Source organism: Dasypus novemcinctus, chromosome 1, assembly GCF_030445035.2.
Source record: "Dasypus novemcinctus isolate mDasNov1 chromosome 1, mDasNov1.1.hap2, whole genome shotgun sequence".
NCBI classification, from domain to species: domain Eukaryota; kingdom Metazoa; phylum Chordata; class Mammalia; order Cingulata; family Dasypodidae; genus Dasypus; species Dasypus novemcinctus.
Window position 1 is genome coordinate 151537160 of NC_080673.1, and position 16112 is coordinate 151553271.

Sequence of the window (16112 nt, forward strand, 5' to 3'; positions counted from 1 at the left end):
CCCTGCTTAAAACTACTCATAAGGCGGCGGACTTGGCCCAGTGGTTAGGGCGTCCATCTACCACACGGAGGTCTGCAGTTCAAACCCCGGGCCTCCTTGACCCGTGTGGAGCTGGCCCATGCGCAGTGCTGATGCGCGCAAGGAGTGCCATGTCACGCAGGGGTGCCCCTGCATAGGGGAGCCCCACACGCAAGGAGTGCGCCCCGTAAGGAGAGCCGCCCAGCGTGAAAGAAAGTGCAGCCTGCCCAAGAATGGCACCGCACACACAGAGAGCTGACATAACAAGACGGTGAGACAAGAAGAGAGACACAGATTCCCGTGCCGCTGACAACAACAGAAGCAGACAAAGAAGCAATTTGCAACAAATAGACACAGAAACAGACAACCGGGGGCCGGGGGAGGGGGGGGGAATAAATAAATAAATCTTTAAAAAAACAAAACAAAACTACTCATAATGGGTGGTGAGATAGCACAAGATTGTGAACATGATTAATCCCACTGAAATGTATGCTTGGGAGTTGTTGAGATGGGAAATATGGTTCCATAATTTAAAAACGAGAGAGAAACCAAAGACACAATAACAATTAAATGTACTATATGATCCTGGGCTGGATTTAATAATGGAGGAGAAAGGCCCCAAAAAGACAAAATTGGGACATAGGAAAAACTTAGAATCCAGATTGTAAGCTTTATAACCATGTTAAATTTCTTGAACTTGCTAACTGTACTTATGGTGGTTACATAGGTGAATATCCTTATTCTTAGGAAATGGACAGAAGAAGTAATAAGTGTTCAAGGAGTATGATGTATATAGCCTACTGTCAGATGTTTGGAAAATGGATAAACAGTAGATAGACAGATGGATAGATGGATGAAAAGACAGATGGGTAAACAGAATAATATGGCAAAAGTGGCAAAATGGTAAAAAGTAGGTGGATCTGGGTATCTGGGGTGGGGGAGAAGTATGACAGATGGGTTTTATATTATTTTTTTATATTATTTTTACAACTGTCCTGTATGTTTGAGATTTCAAGATTAAAAGTTAAAAAAAAAACCCACAAAACTACTAAGAAGCCTCCTAGTGCCTTTAGAATAGAATTCACTCTGTTCTTTTTTTATGTCTGGCCTCAGTATCACACTCCCCTGTCTGCTTGCCCCATTGCTTTCTGCTCCTCTTTCAGGACAAGCTCACCTCAAGGCCTTTGTACTGGCTGTTCCCGCTACGTGGACCAGGTGCCTCCAGGTCTGTTCATGGCTTCCCTGACCTCCTTATTATCTGAGGAAGCCCAACCTCTCCCTGACCATGCTACTCACTTTTCCATTACCCTGTTTTATTTTCTATGCTGTATTTTTCTTGATCTGAAATTAATCTACTTAACTATTAGTAAACTTGTTTGTAGTCTGAGCCCCCTCTTACTATAATGTAAACTGCATGCGGGCATGTCTTGCTCCTTGCCCTAACACCCACATCTGTAATAGGTCCTGTTGAACGAATGATCCTCCTTCTCCCCCTGGGTCACAATGCCTTGCACTGATTAGGTAATCGTTCATGGTGAGGACATTTGCTTCATTCCTCAGGAAATTCCTGCAATCAGGCGAGGATTTTTTTTTTTTTAAGATTTATTTATATCTCCCCACCCCCTTGTTGTTTGCACTTGCTTTATACTGTGTCTTTTAGGAGGCACTGGGAACTGAAGCTAGAGCCTCTGATATGGGAGGGAGGCACCTAATCACTTGAGCCACCACCATTCCCTGCTTTGTTGTCTCTCTCCTTATGCTTTTTCTTCTTGTGTCTCTTGTTGCATTATTTTGTTTCATCAGCTTGCCATGCCTGCCCATCGTGTCAGCTCACTGCCTTGCTTGTTTTTTTTAGGAGGCACTGGGAACCTCTGCACCCTGCTTTGTCATCTCTCATTATGTTTATCTTCTTATGTCTCTTGTTGTGTCAGCTTGCCATACCTGCCCATCACGCCAGCTTGCTTTCTTCTTTAGGAGGCACCAGGAACTGAACCACAGACCTCCCATGTGATAGGTGGGAGCCCAGTTGCCTGAGTCACATCCGCCTCCCCTGAGGGTTTTGCTGCTTCCTAGCTTTGGAGAGCTCGGGGAAGCATCTTTAGACCAAGCTGGAGGGATGATCCACACAAAGGTGTCAACATGTGTGGCACCTACAGACACCAGGGCCAGGGTGGGGCAGAGAAGGGCAACAGGGGATGCCTGCTCTCCTTCACTTTCCTCTGCAAATTGCTTCTCTTTCTTACCACTCTCAAGACTACTCACTGGTAACAAGCACGGCTTCTTCTGGGGTGTGCCATTTAATAACACCCAAGGTAATTTCAGGCATCATGATAAGCAGAGCAGAGAAAATGCTTTCTTTTTTGAAGACATGAGGACCCAATGCACCTAGTGAACTGCTCTACCGATTGGGAGGACGTCTGTTCCTTTTTTCATAGGAGGCCTGCAGGGGCCAACTTTTGCGGCAGAATGACCCTCACTTCCGGACATGCTGAGAGGATTGCCTTAAAATGCCAAGAGACCAAATTTGGACAGGACAATGCTGGAATGTGACTGTCTGGACTAAGGAGCCTTCAAGTTTGCCCCATTGAGCCCTTCCCTACTTTCTTTTCTCATTTCCCATCAAATTAGCCCAAGACAACTCATAATTATTCAGTTCTTCACAGACAGGTAAGATCCAGTTTGTCCTCAGGGTTTAGAAATGGAGAGAAAACATTTATGTGGACAGAGATAACTGACAGGGCATGAATATATAACAAGTGTTAAGGATGCACAACGAAGGAACAGAACAGATAATGCAGCTTGCAGAAGAGGCCAGAGTGTAGGAGGGAAACCAGAAGACCCTGGGAAGAGCATGTGGTGGCCATGTCTCTTCTTCCTCCTCCCCCACCCCCTCACTCCATGTTGGCCCAACTGAAGATCAGAGCAGCTGCCAAAGAATCCTGTTGGGCCCTCCAGTCCTGTGCTACTCATCAGAAAAGCGTCTCCACCTTATTCACCCCACTGGGCTACCCTGTCCGCTGCCAACGTTCTCCATTGGCTTATTAGCAATCAGGACATTCCCTGGAGACTTACTTTGTTCTCAGTATCTGAAAGGACGATGTCCTGCTGTGTCACAATGTCCATTGGACTGGTCAGGAACAGATCCTCTTCCAAGCCAGACTCCACACCGTCTGCCTTCTTCATGGGAATAGCACTAGGTGGTGGCTGCCCAAACTTGATGTTCTTGCCCAACTGTTGCTGGAGAGAAACAAATGAAGGACATTCTGAAGCAGTGAAGTAGTCCACAGCAACTGCTATCAGGTTCCCCAGCGTATCTACTAAATACTGAGGTGTATTCTGTATACATCTGATGTCTAGATCAAACACCATGCCAGTAAAAACAACGAAGCAGTCCTGTAATAAGCTCATTTGTTTTCTAGCTTCTTTTCTTTTTTTGCTTCCCAACTTTGAGTTGTAAACTTTCTCATCCAGTCACCCCTTTCATGGAGATGTCAACATTTTCCAGTGGGTACAGAGATCATATTTTTGAACCAAAATTTAAAATCTTTTGAAAAATACAAACATTTTATAAATACAGGAACCACTGGAGAAAATCAAGACCCTCTAGTAGCTGCAACAAGGGGACACTCCATCCCCCTTTGGACATATTCCCCTGGAATATTTATACTTCAACAACCTTCCTCACCAGACCCTAGTTTGAGACCTCATCCCAGAGAGGGTCCTTGTTCTCATTCTTGAGCCCTGATCTCTCTGGGACCCAAGAAAATCGGACTTTGGTCACAGTGGGTGTCACTACCAAGTAGAATGTCTCAGTGGTCAGCAAGCTTTTCCATGAGCAATGCTGAAATCAGGGAAAGGATAGGAGTAATTTTGTCCTGCCACTAAGACTTCCTCTTTGCCTTGCTACAGTCACTGTGAAATAGGAGACAGAAAGAACCAAGCAGGGAAGGGACAGAGATGTGGACAGGAAAAAAGGGACAACGAAGGACCTAAGAAGATAGCTAAAAGGGAAAAACAAGGGGTGATATTAGGAAGATAAAAAAAAAATGTTATTTGGGATAATAGGCCAGATTAGAAAAGGAAGAATATTTCCTGAAGAAAAAAAAAAAAAATATATATATATATATATATACACACACACACACACCAGCTAAGGGAGAAGGGGCGAAGTAGTTAATGGACTGTGGTAGAGAAAATAAATGACATTCAGGAAGAAAAAGAGGTGTGACATGATATCTGAAAGAACATATTCACAGTCATACAAACTACTGCCCTTATCTTGGTCAGGGTTTCTCAGTGGCACCAGTGACACTTTGGATCGGATCATTCTTTTTTGGAGGAGGGTGGGTTGTTGTCCTGTGCATCGCAGGATGTTTTTAGCAGCATTCCTGGCCTCTGCCCGCTGGATGCCAGGAGCAATTCCCTTTCTCCCAGTAGTGACAACCAAAAACGTCTCCAGACATTGCCCAATGTCCCCTGGCGGGTAAAACTGCCCCTGTTGAGAACTACTGATCTAGAGCCAGGTATTTGGGTTTCAGAGCCTTTTTATACTTCAAAAGAGAGAGAGAATACATTCTCTGGTATTTGTCTTTAATTTGGCTAATATTTAATCCCAAGGAGACTGCAAAGAGCCTTTGTAAACATTTAGTTCAACCCCCTCACTTGACAAAAAAAGCCAGAAGTGCTGTGAGAAGAGGCGTCTGGCCCAAGCTTATGGACAGAATGAATGGGCCAAAAGGAACTTGAACCCAGGTCTTCCAAAACCACATTCGGCACGATTCTCCCCTGTACGCCACTGGTTCTCATAAATTTGGCATCATTCTTCCTTCTTACAGGGGCAGCAATAAAGAGATGCTGCAAACACCTTTAACGCCTTCCTTAGTTCCCAGGCAGAGGAATCGTTCAAGGGAAATGCCCCTCTCCCTCTGAACTCAACAGAGCAAAATCCACCCACTTCTACCCTTTTACCCCTCAGCCTTGCACGGAGGACAGTGAGACTGCAGGCACCAAGGATAGGAGCCCCGCCGTGCACCCTCGGGCACCGCAGCATGCCGGGTGGCGAGCACGGGAAGGCAAGGACTCGTTACTGGCCCGCTGCTGCTTCAGCCTGAGCCAGGCGCCCCCTGCGCCAGGGGAAGGAGCGCACGTCAAAGCCTGGGGTCAGCCAGAGAAGTACAGCTTGAGCAGCCTGAAAGGGTTGCGGGGAGAAGTCTGAAGACGGGCGTCTTCTGAAAACAAGTCTAGCAGGAAGCGGCAGTTAGTATCTACTCGAAGCAGGTCCGTAAGCAAGCACAGTTAGGGCAGCCAATGGAATCAGACAGGAGGACATGGAGCAACGAAGTCAGGGGCCCATCTCACTGTTGCTGTGGCGGGACGGGGGGGGAAGCTGGGCAGAAGAGGGGGAAAGCCTCACAGGAAGGCCCCTGGGGACTCCCAGCCCAGCCTTCGGGTGGTTTCTCCCTTCCCCAGGACACAGTTCTAAACCCTCTTGGACAGCACACTTCCTGAGGCCAGGGCTGCCATTTGCCAGCAGCCCGGAATGACTGATGTGCGGTACCTCTCCTTACAAAGGGAAAGAACCATCCTCGGTGCACTTCCAAGGCCTAACCCTCTAATGCCATTTAACTGGGATTTTCACCAAGTGACAAAACAAAGAATGCACATGCTACTACTTTAGTTCATTACGGCCTTGTTTAGAATACTGATGTTGGGCCATCCTGATGATTAAGAGACAAAAAAAAAATATGACAAAACATAAGCACAGTCTAGGTTGAAATGAACTCCAAAGACGGAGAAGAAAAGAGAAAATGGGGGTCGGGTGGGGTAAGAAGAGAAAACTTAAGGTATGTGGAACAAAGTTAGGAAATGGAACGAGTCATGTGAAGAAATGAGGCAGAGTTAAAGAAATGAGGCAAATTGAGAGGAAGGGGCAGAGGGTGGAGGAAATGCATAGAAGGGCCGGGAAGAGCTGCAGTCCCGGATTGCAGCTATGACAGGTAGCAGGAGGCGGGGTGGGGGTGACGGTGTGTGTCTGTAAAAGGGTTGATTTATGTCACAGAAACATTAACCAACAAAAGAAACATAGAACGGAAGACGCCCTTCTTAGCAAAGGAGCTGATTTAAAATCCCCCAGAGAAAATAAATTCAGGCAGGAGGCCAGAGAGTTTAGGGAGAGGAACCAGGATGGAGCGGAGGACGACCCCTAGGTCATCAAAGAAGCCATGGCAGCAGCCTCCCACACCCGCCCTGCAGCTGTGTGGGACAAGGCCCCGAACCAGGACCAGGCAGGAGTCAGGCCCAACAAGGCTCTGGTGGCCCGTGCTCAGGCACCAGAGGACTCTTACTCCAAATTGCTTTCCCACCCCTGCAGGTCCTGCTCCAAAGGCTGTTGCGAGTATCTCTGTGACTTACTGACGATTCAAAGCTTCCTGCTAAAACCTATTTGGCCATCTCAGGTGTTGTGTGACTATGTAGACAGATGTGACCTTTTGCTGCTGTAATTTCTGCCCACTTTCCAGGCATTGTCATGAAAGGAATTGTGTGTAAGCAACCAGTGAAGACCAGACTGTTAAGATGAGCTTGCCTTGGAGTTTCCAGAGAGATAAACAACCACTCTCCCGCCTTCGTTTTTAGAACCCACGGGCTTTCACATTATTCACATTGCAATTATGACCAGAGGGGAGAGTGGGGATTTGTGCCTATACTGAGAGTCAGGGTTGCTTACAGCTATGAATGGAGTTACTGTTGAGATTGGAATGTGAGCTAAAGGGAACTATATTTTATTCATTCAAACTGGGCCATTTCGTTGTAACATGGAATGCCAGGAAATGATGGTATAGGAATGTACATCCATATTTATGAGGATTTTTTTATGGTGTGGAAATTCCTAGCAATCATGTTCTGCAGTTTTCTCACTGCCAGTGTTTAGATTTTTCCAGATTTTTCGCAGCTCTTCTTCAGATCATGGCTGCAAGAATTAAGCCAAAGAAAAATAAAATTGCTGTCTTCTTGAGCAAACTACAGATATTCTCATAGGTCAAACAATTTTAAAAAAAAGAAAAAGCAGCAACATACTGATTTGAAGACATCTGCTCCATGAAGAAGTGGCTAAGGACAAATTCGTTGCATCCTAGACAGCTGCTTTAGATGTAAAAATCCTCAAACGTATGATTTTGCCATTTTTAAGTGAATTCCAGCTTGGCAGAAGGTATTAGCCACCCAGGATGGAGGTTTTCTCTCCTAAGTCAAATAGTCTGTGACATAAATAAACTAAACATTCCCTAGCTAAGGAGTAGTGGAGCTCTTAAAAATTACCTGCAGGCGCAGACTTCGACACTCTGAGTTTTAGCGTCAGTTGGGTGGTGTACCTCGCAGCCTGGTCTGATCTCAAACAAACTGGCACCCTCCCTGATCCCTGCTTCTGAGCAGCTGTAGGTAGCGTGAAGGTCATTCCAGTCCAAGTGCAACAAAGTGCAAAGCTTACAAATCTGCTCTGCACTCAACTCGTGAAAAGTGGTTCCTTATGGATGGCAGATTTTAAGAACTGGAGGGGCCTTGCAGGTCATCACATGCATGGGGGGCTGTGAAATTCAGAGAGAGTAAATGACTTCACCCACAGCCACACAGCCGGGTGGGTGTAGAGACCTGGTGCGCTCCTTTTATTTCACTGTGCGGTCTCGCTCATCCAAACGGTATCCCTTCTACAGGCCACAGGGCAACTGACTTCATTCTGCAGAGAGCCCTCAAAAAGGACTCCCGTGTTGTGTCGTTAGAACAAATATTAAAATTTGTTCTCACCATGAACATGGATTATTTTTATACTCAGGGGGGAAATATAAGCAGTGATTTTCCTTTTAAAATGTTCAGTCACTTGCCATAGAAATACTGGAAGAACTCACGTTCTTCAGGAAAACAGGCTTATTAAATCAGTATTCGGTTATAGTAGACTCAGCACAGAAACACTGGCCTTGTGTGCAACACGCGACCGTTTTTAGGCGAGGACGCACGTGTGCAGACACTAGAGGGCAGCCTTTCCAAACGCAGTCCCCACAGATGCTTTCCCTGTGCCTGTCTAAGGCTGGGAAGTTTCTTCAACCACAGAAAAAATGGCTCGCCCCTCCCTTTTTTTTTTTTTTTTTTTTTTGGCATTCCAGGAGAAATCTCATTTCAAAAGAATGTCTTAATGATGGCAAATCAGCTTGCCAGGGCAATTACTGTCAAATAGGTGTTATCTATGATTTCTCGCTCTCTCTTCTTTTTTTGAATCAACATTCACACATAGACAAAGACAATTTGAGACATAAAAAAAACATACATGCCTCTGACATCAGCAAACTCCCTCATTCCATGCTGGAGTCTAGGAGGGGGTGGTCTGTATGCTGCTTACTAAACATCAACACCAGCATAACCTTGTCAGGGAAAAATGCAAAGCATTCATGCAAGTTAATAAAGTTACTACTATTTCTATGACTTACCAGGAACATACTGCTTAGTCGACTGAAAAATAAAGCACAGTCTTTTGGGGGTGATACAGTTATAAATCGTAAGTCACTCCAAAAATAACATTTTCTATGATAATGGTCCCCATTTCCCTACTCAAAGAGCAAAGTATTTCGTTTTATATTTTAAAAAATATAGCCACGGAGCTAGAAGGGAGCTTGTGAATCCATGCAGCAGAATGTAAAATCAGGCAGATCACACATGAATAGATATGGTCAAAGTAAGAAAATTCAAATTAGAGAGGTATTCTGCTTTACTCACATTTTTCTTCCTGTGTTAATAGAAGTTTTACTTCAGGGAAGTTGGCCACGGTTTACATTTTATTAATTATGAGATCAGATTCTTTAAAGTCGTGCCTTAGTGCTAAGAGAAATATCAATCACATATTTTTTACTGACCTATTTTCAATATTGTAGAATTATATATTTTGACAGCCCCAAATACACTTCTTAGGGGGACAGTGGCTTACGTTCTGATGTTACAGAGCAGATACTATCATTTAAGACAGTTGGCAATCTTATTTTTAAAGATTCTTTAACCTTATTTTTAAAGACCTCCTAGAAAGCCCTTATAAAATACATAAAAACATGGATGGAGTGAAATCTCTAAGTTTTCCTCTTGGAAAGAGGATATTACGTGTCAGGAATTCAAAACATCTTAATTATAATATTCCCAGGACTCAAAAGACTCCAAGGAGTAAAGGTAAGGAGGAGTTGGTCAAGGTTTTCTTTGGTCACCACTATCCTTTCCTCTTCTTCAACTTCTGGCAAATGACAGCGTGCTTTTCCTTCAGGGACTATAAAAAGTTAACAGCACAGGCTGCTAGAACCAAGGAAAAAACCCTGTTAAGAAACGCTGGATTTTGAAGGAAGTGCCTGGGTTAGCTCTGAGGGCAGGCCTATAGTCCTGGGCGGTGGGGATAGTAGGGATAAGATGTAGTCCAGTTTTGGGTAGGTTCCAGGGTGTCGGTGATTTCCTCATTTGCTATAGGCTGTATTCAGCTGAGTGTGTGCAGGTTATGGGAAAAAAACACAATAAAAAAGTGCATAGCTAGTGCTCAATAGAAACAAAAACCTTTCAAGGAAATAGAAAATTTTCTTTAAATGCAATGCTTCATCATATGAGGAGATCCACTCAGCCAACTGTTACTTTTTGGTGTTGCACCTTCCTTCCTTCCTTCATTTATTCATTCATTGTTGTGGACTTACAGACAGATGGATATTAGCGAACCAGAACCCTCTGTTCACAATCTGGGTAGCCTCCTAGCACTCCCATCTCAGAGAAGTGCTTGTTTAGGCATGCTCCCAGGGTGAGTGAATGCTACCAAGCAATTGGACAAACCTATGCAGTCAGATCCTAAGCTTCTTTGCTCCTCTTCTTTTCTTGGGGATTCCCCATTATTTCAATCACATTTAGTGGAGATGTATTTTTATTACATTTGCATTATTAAGGAGTTACCATTGACTTTATTTTACATAGAAAAACTGCAGGGTGAGGTTATTATTTTTATGCTCAGGGGGGTTCAAGGGTTTTGTGGTCTTCCTCTCAGACAAGGTGGCTCGGGACAGCCAGAAGAATTGAGAGTCTCACTGTTCACCATCCAATTAGGGGATGTGGAAAGTGAATGCTTCCTGTGAATACTCCCAGCTGACAGTGGACCCTGTACACAAGGAATATGTCAACATTTAAGGGTTAGGAACTCTTTCCTCCATCAAACTCTTGCAGCTTCTCGTGGGCACCTGTTCTCATGATGTCCAGTTAAAGATAAAGGCATGATATGAGAGGAAAGGCAGGTTGGTACAGTAGTGACAATGTACCACTTACAAGGGGACAGAAGGCTTCCAGAGAACTGAGTCAGAGTGAAGAAAGCAAAAATTCTCACAGGAGCTACCCCCAGATCTCCAGTCCTTTACTCAAGGCCAATCTAGGGACTTTCCCCCTTCCTCCATTGTGGGTATCCCCTCCTATGACTCTGACCTTCCGAACTCATGCTGTCTTACCTGAAGAGTTTTGACTTTGCCCAGGATGTTGTCCTGCGATATTGCTTGAATTGTCTGCTCACTTTCTGCTCCCCCATCAGGGATAAATATACTGTCATGAGAAAACGCCCGAGTTCCCATACTATAGTTGAAGGACCTGGAATGCAAATCATGTGCTTCGTTTTATTAGGATGATAAAATTTTTTTTTGGCAGTTCAGTTTCTTGTTCTTGCTGATTTGAGGGACTCCACCCACTTTGTTGCCTCATTCAGAAAGCATTCCCAAGATTGTGTCCTTTTCCACCGGGGGTCAGCCAAGTAGTTGGGTGGACAAAAGGGTCCCACAGGAATAAAGAAGCATCATGCCTCTCATACAAGCTTGGTTCAGAGCCACTATCTGAGAAAACTCATAAAGACATTTATTTGTAGCACACCCAGGAAATTTTAATTGGAGGAGCCTTTTTCTCCCAGATGACCTGTCACTATCAGTTTTACCCCAGTAGGTCATGCCCACCACTATCTATTAAGTAACATGCAGCTCTAGAAGATGATGCAAGAGTTTGTTTCTTTCAGATTATAGCCAAATTGGAATAAAGATATATATGTCTAAAAGAAGGGGACTGGAATTGCTGATATGGACTACAAATGCCTTATGAATTTGAAGAAAGGTAGAGAAATTTGTGTTTGGACTACTTTGATGGGCTTCATACATGCTGAGCATCTTATAGATGGTAGGTATCCAGCATTAAGTACTTGTTAGTTGAACGAATGGACTTCTAGGAAGTCTGGAACTTCTACCTGACAGTGAGATATAAACAAAAGGAACCACAGGAATTGCAGAAAGAAACTAGCCAAAGCAAACTGTTCCTTACCTGATCCTGGAAAGTAACTTATCTCTGGGAAAGAATAACATTGGGCTGCTAGCTCCTGTCAAGGGGCAGGCAGAATTGAACATTCTCCATAAGGAAAGGCAGGTACAGTTCCATGGTGCCAGGAAGACAAGGGGAGAGACCACCCTTTCCCAGGAGTGAGAGAGCACCAAATCTCCTTTGCCCCAAAGAAAAGGTTCCAACTGGAGGTTTTATAAGTGGCCAAATGCATGAGAGAACAGCCAGCACTGCGTGGGAGTGGTCTCCAGCTGGTGCCTCTGAACTTAATCAGAAAAATGCAATGGACAGGGTCCAAAGGCAGCTGTACTTGTTATTTGTCCAAGTCTGGACTTATTTGGGAAAACTGATTACCAAATTATATCATCTAATTTGCAGTGTGGTAAAAAGAATATGAGGTTCAGAAAAAGAAGACTTGGATTTGAGCCTCCCAGCTGTGTGATCTTAGACAACAACAATAATAACCAATACTTACAGTGATGAAAATGCTGTGGCCAGAGTTTTACTTTCATTATTTCTTTTAATCTTCATCACTACCCTATTAGGTGGATATTACAATCCTTGTTAACAGATGAAACTCAGGGGGTAAAGTAACTTTAAAGTCATCCAAACAGAAACAGAGTGGGAAACAACTCAGATTTGCTGAATAGAACAGCCAGCTGAAGTATTTTAAAGCGGTGGGAGGTCTTAGAGTATTCCCACTAACGAAGGAAACAGGATATGGTAGGTCACGGGGAGAAGGAGTCAGGGGGCAAGTGCCATCTGGTTGGGTATATGGGAAGGTTGAAGATACTAATAGGGATATGATGTGCAGGTCTTCAGCTAAATAACACAGGACACCACTGAGCAGCGACCCGCTTTCTGAGATACAAGGCATTCGTTTTAGGTACTATGAGGGGATATTAAGTATAGGTGATTATCTCTGTGACCTACATTACAAAATGAGTGTTTATTTTCACACCCAAGAGAATTTGTACTTCTTTGCTACATTGCTTTTCTAAAGCCACTAAGCCTTCTGATTCTTAGTTTCCTGATCTATAAAATGGAGCTAGTACTACCTCCCTTGTAAAAGTCTTAAGACTGCTGTGAGGATAAAATCAGGTTATCCATGTTAACTTGACCCTACTGCAGGTCCTCTATCTTCTTCTCATGTTTAAGACCATGCAGAACTTAATATTCAATCTCGCATACTTACAGTTCAAGTCCCATTCTTAGGAAGATACACACATTAACACACATTAGAAATAAGGTAGGGGTTGAGGTCAGGGGATGCTGAGCACAAAGTTGGCTCTAATCATTCTGGGGTTTTATGGATGGGAACATATAATTGCCTTCCATCTATTCTCTTTGGTAAAGTTTGGATTATTCTACATTTCAAAGCTTATCATCCAAATGCAGGGACAAAATAAAGGAAAGTTGGTCCAATCCTATTTATAAACTTTGTTTCCTAAAATGTTAACTGATACTGTGTTACTGTAAGATAGCGGTTAGATTTATCCAGGAAAGGCCAGTCCAGGCAGGATGAAAAAGCTTCCAATAGCATTCTATTCCAAAGGACATCCAGATAACCACCCTCAGGGCAGAGCCGACCAACTAAGAAATGTGTGTAAAATTAGGATCACTAATGTTTGCTGTCAACAGATAAGTTATTTCTGACAAGGAAGAGGGAATGGTGGGGATGAGGGTGGGTATTGAGAAGACTGTCTTAATGAGTTTCACTGAGAGAGATAACTGACGGTAACCAAGTGAAGAGACAAACCACAGAGAATACCCTCTCTACCCATGAGGGCTCTACTGATCTCAACAAAGGTGATCTTGAGTCACTCGGAGAAAGCTGAGTAACTCCAAAAGAGTTTATTTTAATAAGGCAACTGAGTATGATACAAAATATTTCAGTAAAATCAAATGGCTACTGCATCGGCCATTGCCAGGAATGACCCTTTCTGAGAAATGACAGGGCTTTCTAAAAGACAAAACAATTGATCACAGGGATGGGGCCCTCTGAAACCTGATAAAATTGCATTTTGAGCAATACTTAGATACTTAGTAATAAACCTGTTTCAGTCCTATAGAGATAGGCTAATAGAAATAGAGGGATGCAGATTTGGCCCAACGGATAGGGCGTCCGCCTGTCACACGGAGGTCCAAAGTTCAAACCGTGGGTCTCCTTGACCCGTGTGGAGCTGGCCCATGCGCAATGCTGATGTGCGCAAGGAGTGCCACGCAAGGGTATTCCCCCATGTAGGGGAGCCCCATGGACAAGGAGTGCGCCCCATAAGGAGAGCCGCCCAGTGTGAAAAAAGTGCAGCCTGCCCAGGAGTGGCGCTGCACACATGGAGAACTGACGCAGCAAGATGATGCAACAAAACGAGACACAGATTCCAGGTGCCGCTGACAAGAATAGAAGCGGACACAGAAGAACACACAGCAAATGGGCACAGAGAGCAGACAGTTGGGGGGGGCGGGCAGGGAAGGGGAGGGAAATAAATAAAAAATAAAATCTTAAAAACAAAAAAGAAATAGATAGATACATCACACTAACCCGTTGGGTAAGACCCTCCCATGTAATAAGAAATCAATAAGAAGATGTCAGCCAGTCATTGTGATTTCCACTTGGAAATCCTCTCAGGGCCTTCATGAATGGCTATGACCAGAAGGCTATTGAAACTTATTCCAACTCCTTCCATTTGAGATATTACTACTGGAACAGTTTCTCCTTCTGTAAACCCACAGCTCTGATTATATTAGTGATTTTGTTTTATTTGACATTTCTATGAAATATGATTAAAAATTTTTAAACAAATCAGTATTATTGATGCATATTAATAAAGCATACAATCCTTCCAAAGTGTACAAGCAATAGTACGTAGCATACTCACATAGTTGTGCACTCATCAATTCAACAATTATTAGAGCATTTCCATTAATCCAATAATAATAATAATAGTAATAATAAAAAACAGACAAAAACCAAGCCCAAACTCATCACCTCACTTTCTACCCTTACTGAAAGATTTTTAAAAAAATAATTCCTTTTCTTCCCCCCAAGATATCTTTCTTTCTCCCCGCCCCCCAGCCATTCTGCATTAGCTAGAATCTCCATATAAAAGTAAATACAAGTGATAATGGATTCTTCCCAAACACAGGAAGAAATAATTTAATATTTTCCCATTAAGTATCATGTTAATCAAGGACATTTGTAGATATGCTTACATTAATGCTTCTTTGAAAAGAGAGACAATCTATCTTTTAATTATAGTTACTTTTAAGATGTTTCTCTGTCTTTGGTTTTCAGCCTTTTACTCTCATGTGGTTAGGTGTGAATTTGTCTTAATTTTTTCAGCTTGGGGTACATAGTGATTCTTAAATCTATGGCTTGGTATCTTTTATCAGTTTTCAGAAAATTCTTAACCATTATCACTTCAAATAATGTTCCTGTTCCATTTTTCCTGTAACCCCCACCCCCCTGCCCCAGGATCCTCCAATGTTAGACCTTTTTACCATGAGAAATGTCTTTTTTGTTCTTTTCTGTACCTGCCATTCTTTTTGCTTAATATGATTCAGTCTGGATTTTTATATGGACCTAGTTTCCAGGTTGCTAATCCTCTCTTTAGTGGTGCCCAATCTGCTATTAAAACCATCTATTGAGTTCTTAAGTTCTATATTTTTCAGACCTAGAATTTCCATTTGATTATTTTTAATCAATTCCAGTTCTTTGGTGAAATTCTCTATCTTGTCAACTTTTAAAAATTATTTAATAGTCTCTGTCTGAAATTCCAAAATCTTAGTCACCTTTGGGCCTGTATCTGTTATTTTGTTTTCTCTCTTGATCTGTTTTGTAGATACCTGGTAATTTTCTACTAAACTCCACACATGGTGCATGAAAAACTAAAGATGCCTGGTTCTTTCCTTCCAGAGCAGATTCACTGGATCCTTTAGCAGGCAGCACAGGAGTAGATCATCTCAGTCCAATCAGGGACTGGACTGATTTATGGCTGGTTTGTGATCTTTGTAAGGCTCACTCCACCCCTGCTTTGGGCCCATTTCTAGGGTATAGTCCCCCTGGAGTCTCAACTGAAAGTTGGGTTATTCATTCACTAAGATTCCCCCTTCCTTGGGAAGTCCAAAGTCCTAATTTTTGTTTTTCTAGCACCTCAAGACTGCCAAAAACTCTGCCTTGTACTTCAGTCTCTTTCCTGTGCAGCTTTATCAGCAAATGCCGCAAAAGGAAAGCTGTTGCCTAGTTTTGGGTTCATTCCTTTGGACTTCTCTTCTTTGGAGGTCTTGGTCTCTCAAGTTGTGGCTGCCTTGGCAGCCTCAAACGCCAATTTTTGTGTTTCTAGCTCTCATAACATTGCTATAGCTCTGCTGCCTGCCCCTCCTCTAGATAGCCATCCTCTGCCAGGCACTTTGGTCTCTTGTTCTATACCAAAAGCCAACTAATCCTCAGCAGACAGAAGCAACAAGCAGGAAGTTGGGCCTCATCTCAATGGACTTCCCTTCTCTCTAGGTTCTCATTGCTCAAGTTCTGGTATCTCAGCAACTGCCTGATGCCTTCAAAGAAATGTTTTTGTTTTAATAGTCTATCTGTGTCCTTGTTGGGAATACTGATTTGCCACAAGCTACTTCTTCACAGCCAGAAAAGGAAGTAATGAAATAACTTTTTAATATTTAATAAGTTTCTACCACTTGACAAACATGTCAGAACCTATTCACTGATGTGGCCATTG

The 16112-nt window shown here is 43.2% G+C and overlaps 1 protein-coding gene across 6 annotated transcripts in view; it reads right to left on the reverse strand.

The window, feature by feature from the left end:
• The window catches only part of CRACD (capping protein inhibiting regulator of actin dynamics), a 301181-nt gene that overhangs the window by 21074 nt on the left and 263995 nt on the right, over positions 1–16112 (reverse strand). For 4 of the 6 annotated variants that reach the window (XM_058298065.2, XM_023589434.3, XM_023589430.3 and 1 more), the window contains 2 exons: positions 10518–10653; positions 3091–3255 (listed from right to left, as the gene is read on the reverse strand). In XM_058298065.2, the coding sequence (XP_058154048.1) occupies positions 3091–3255; positions 10518–10637 (285 nt within the window). In that variant the 5' untranslated portion in view covers positions 10638–10653. Of the gene's footprint in view, positions 1–3090; positions 3256–8492; positions 8515–10517; positions 10654–16112 lie in introns of all 6 variants that reach the window. The other 2 variants (XM_071216493.1, XM_058298067.2) reach the window with 2 other exon arrangements.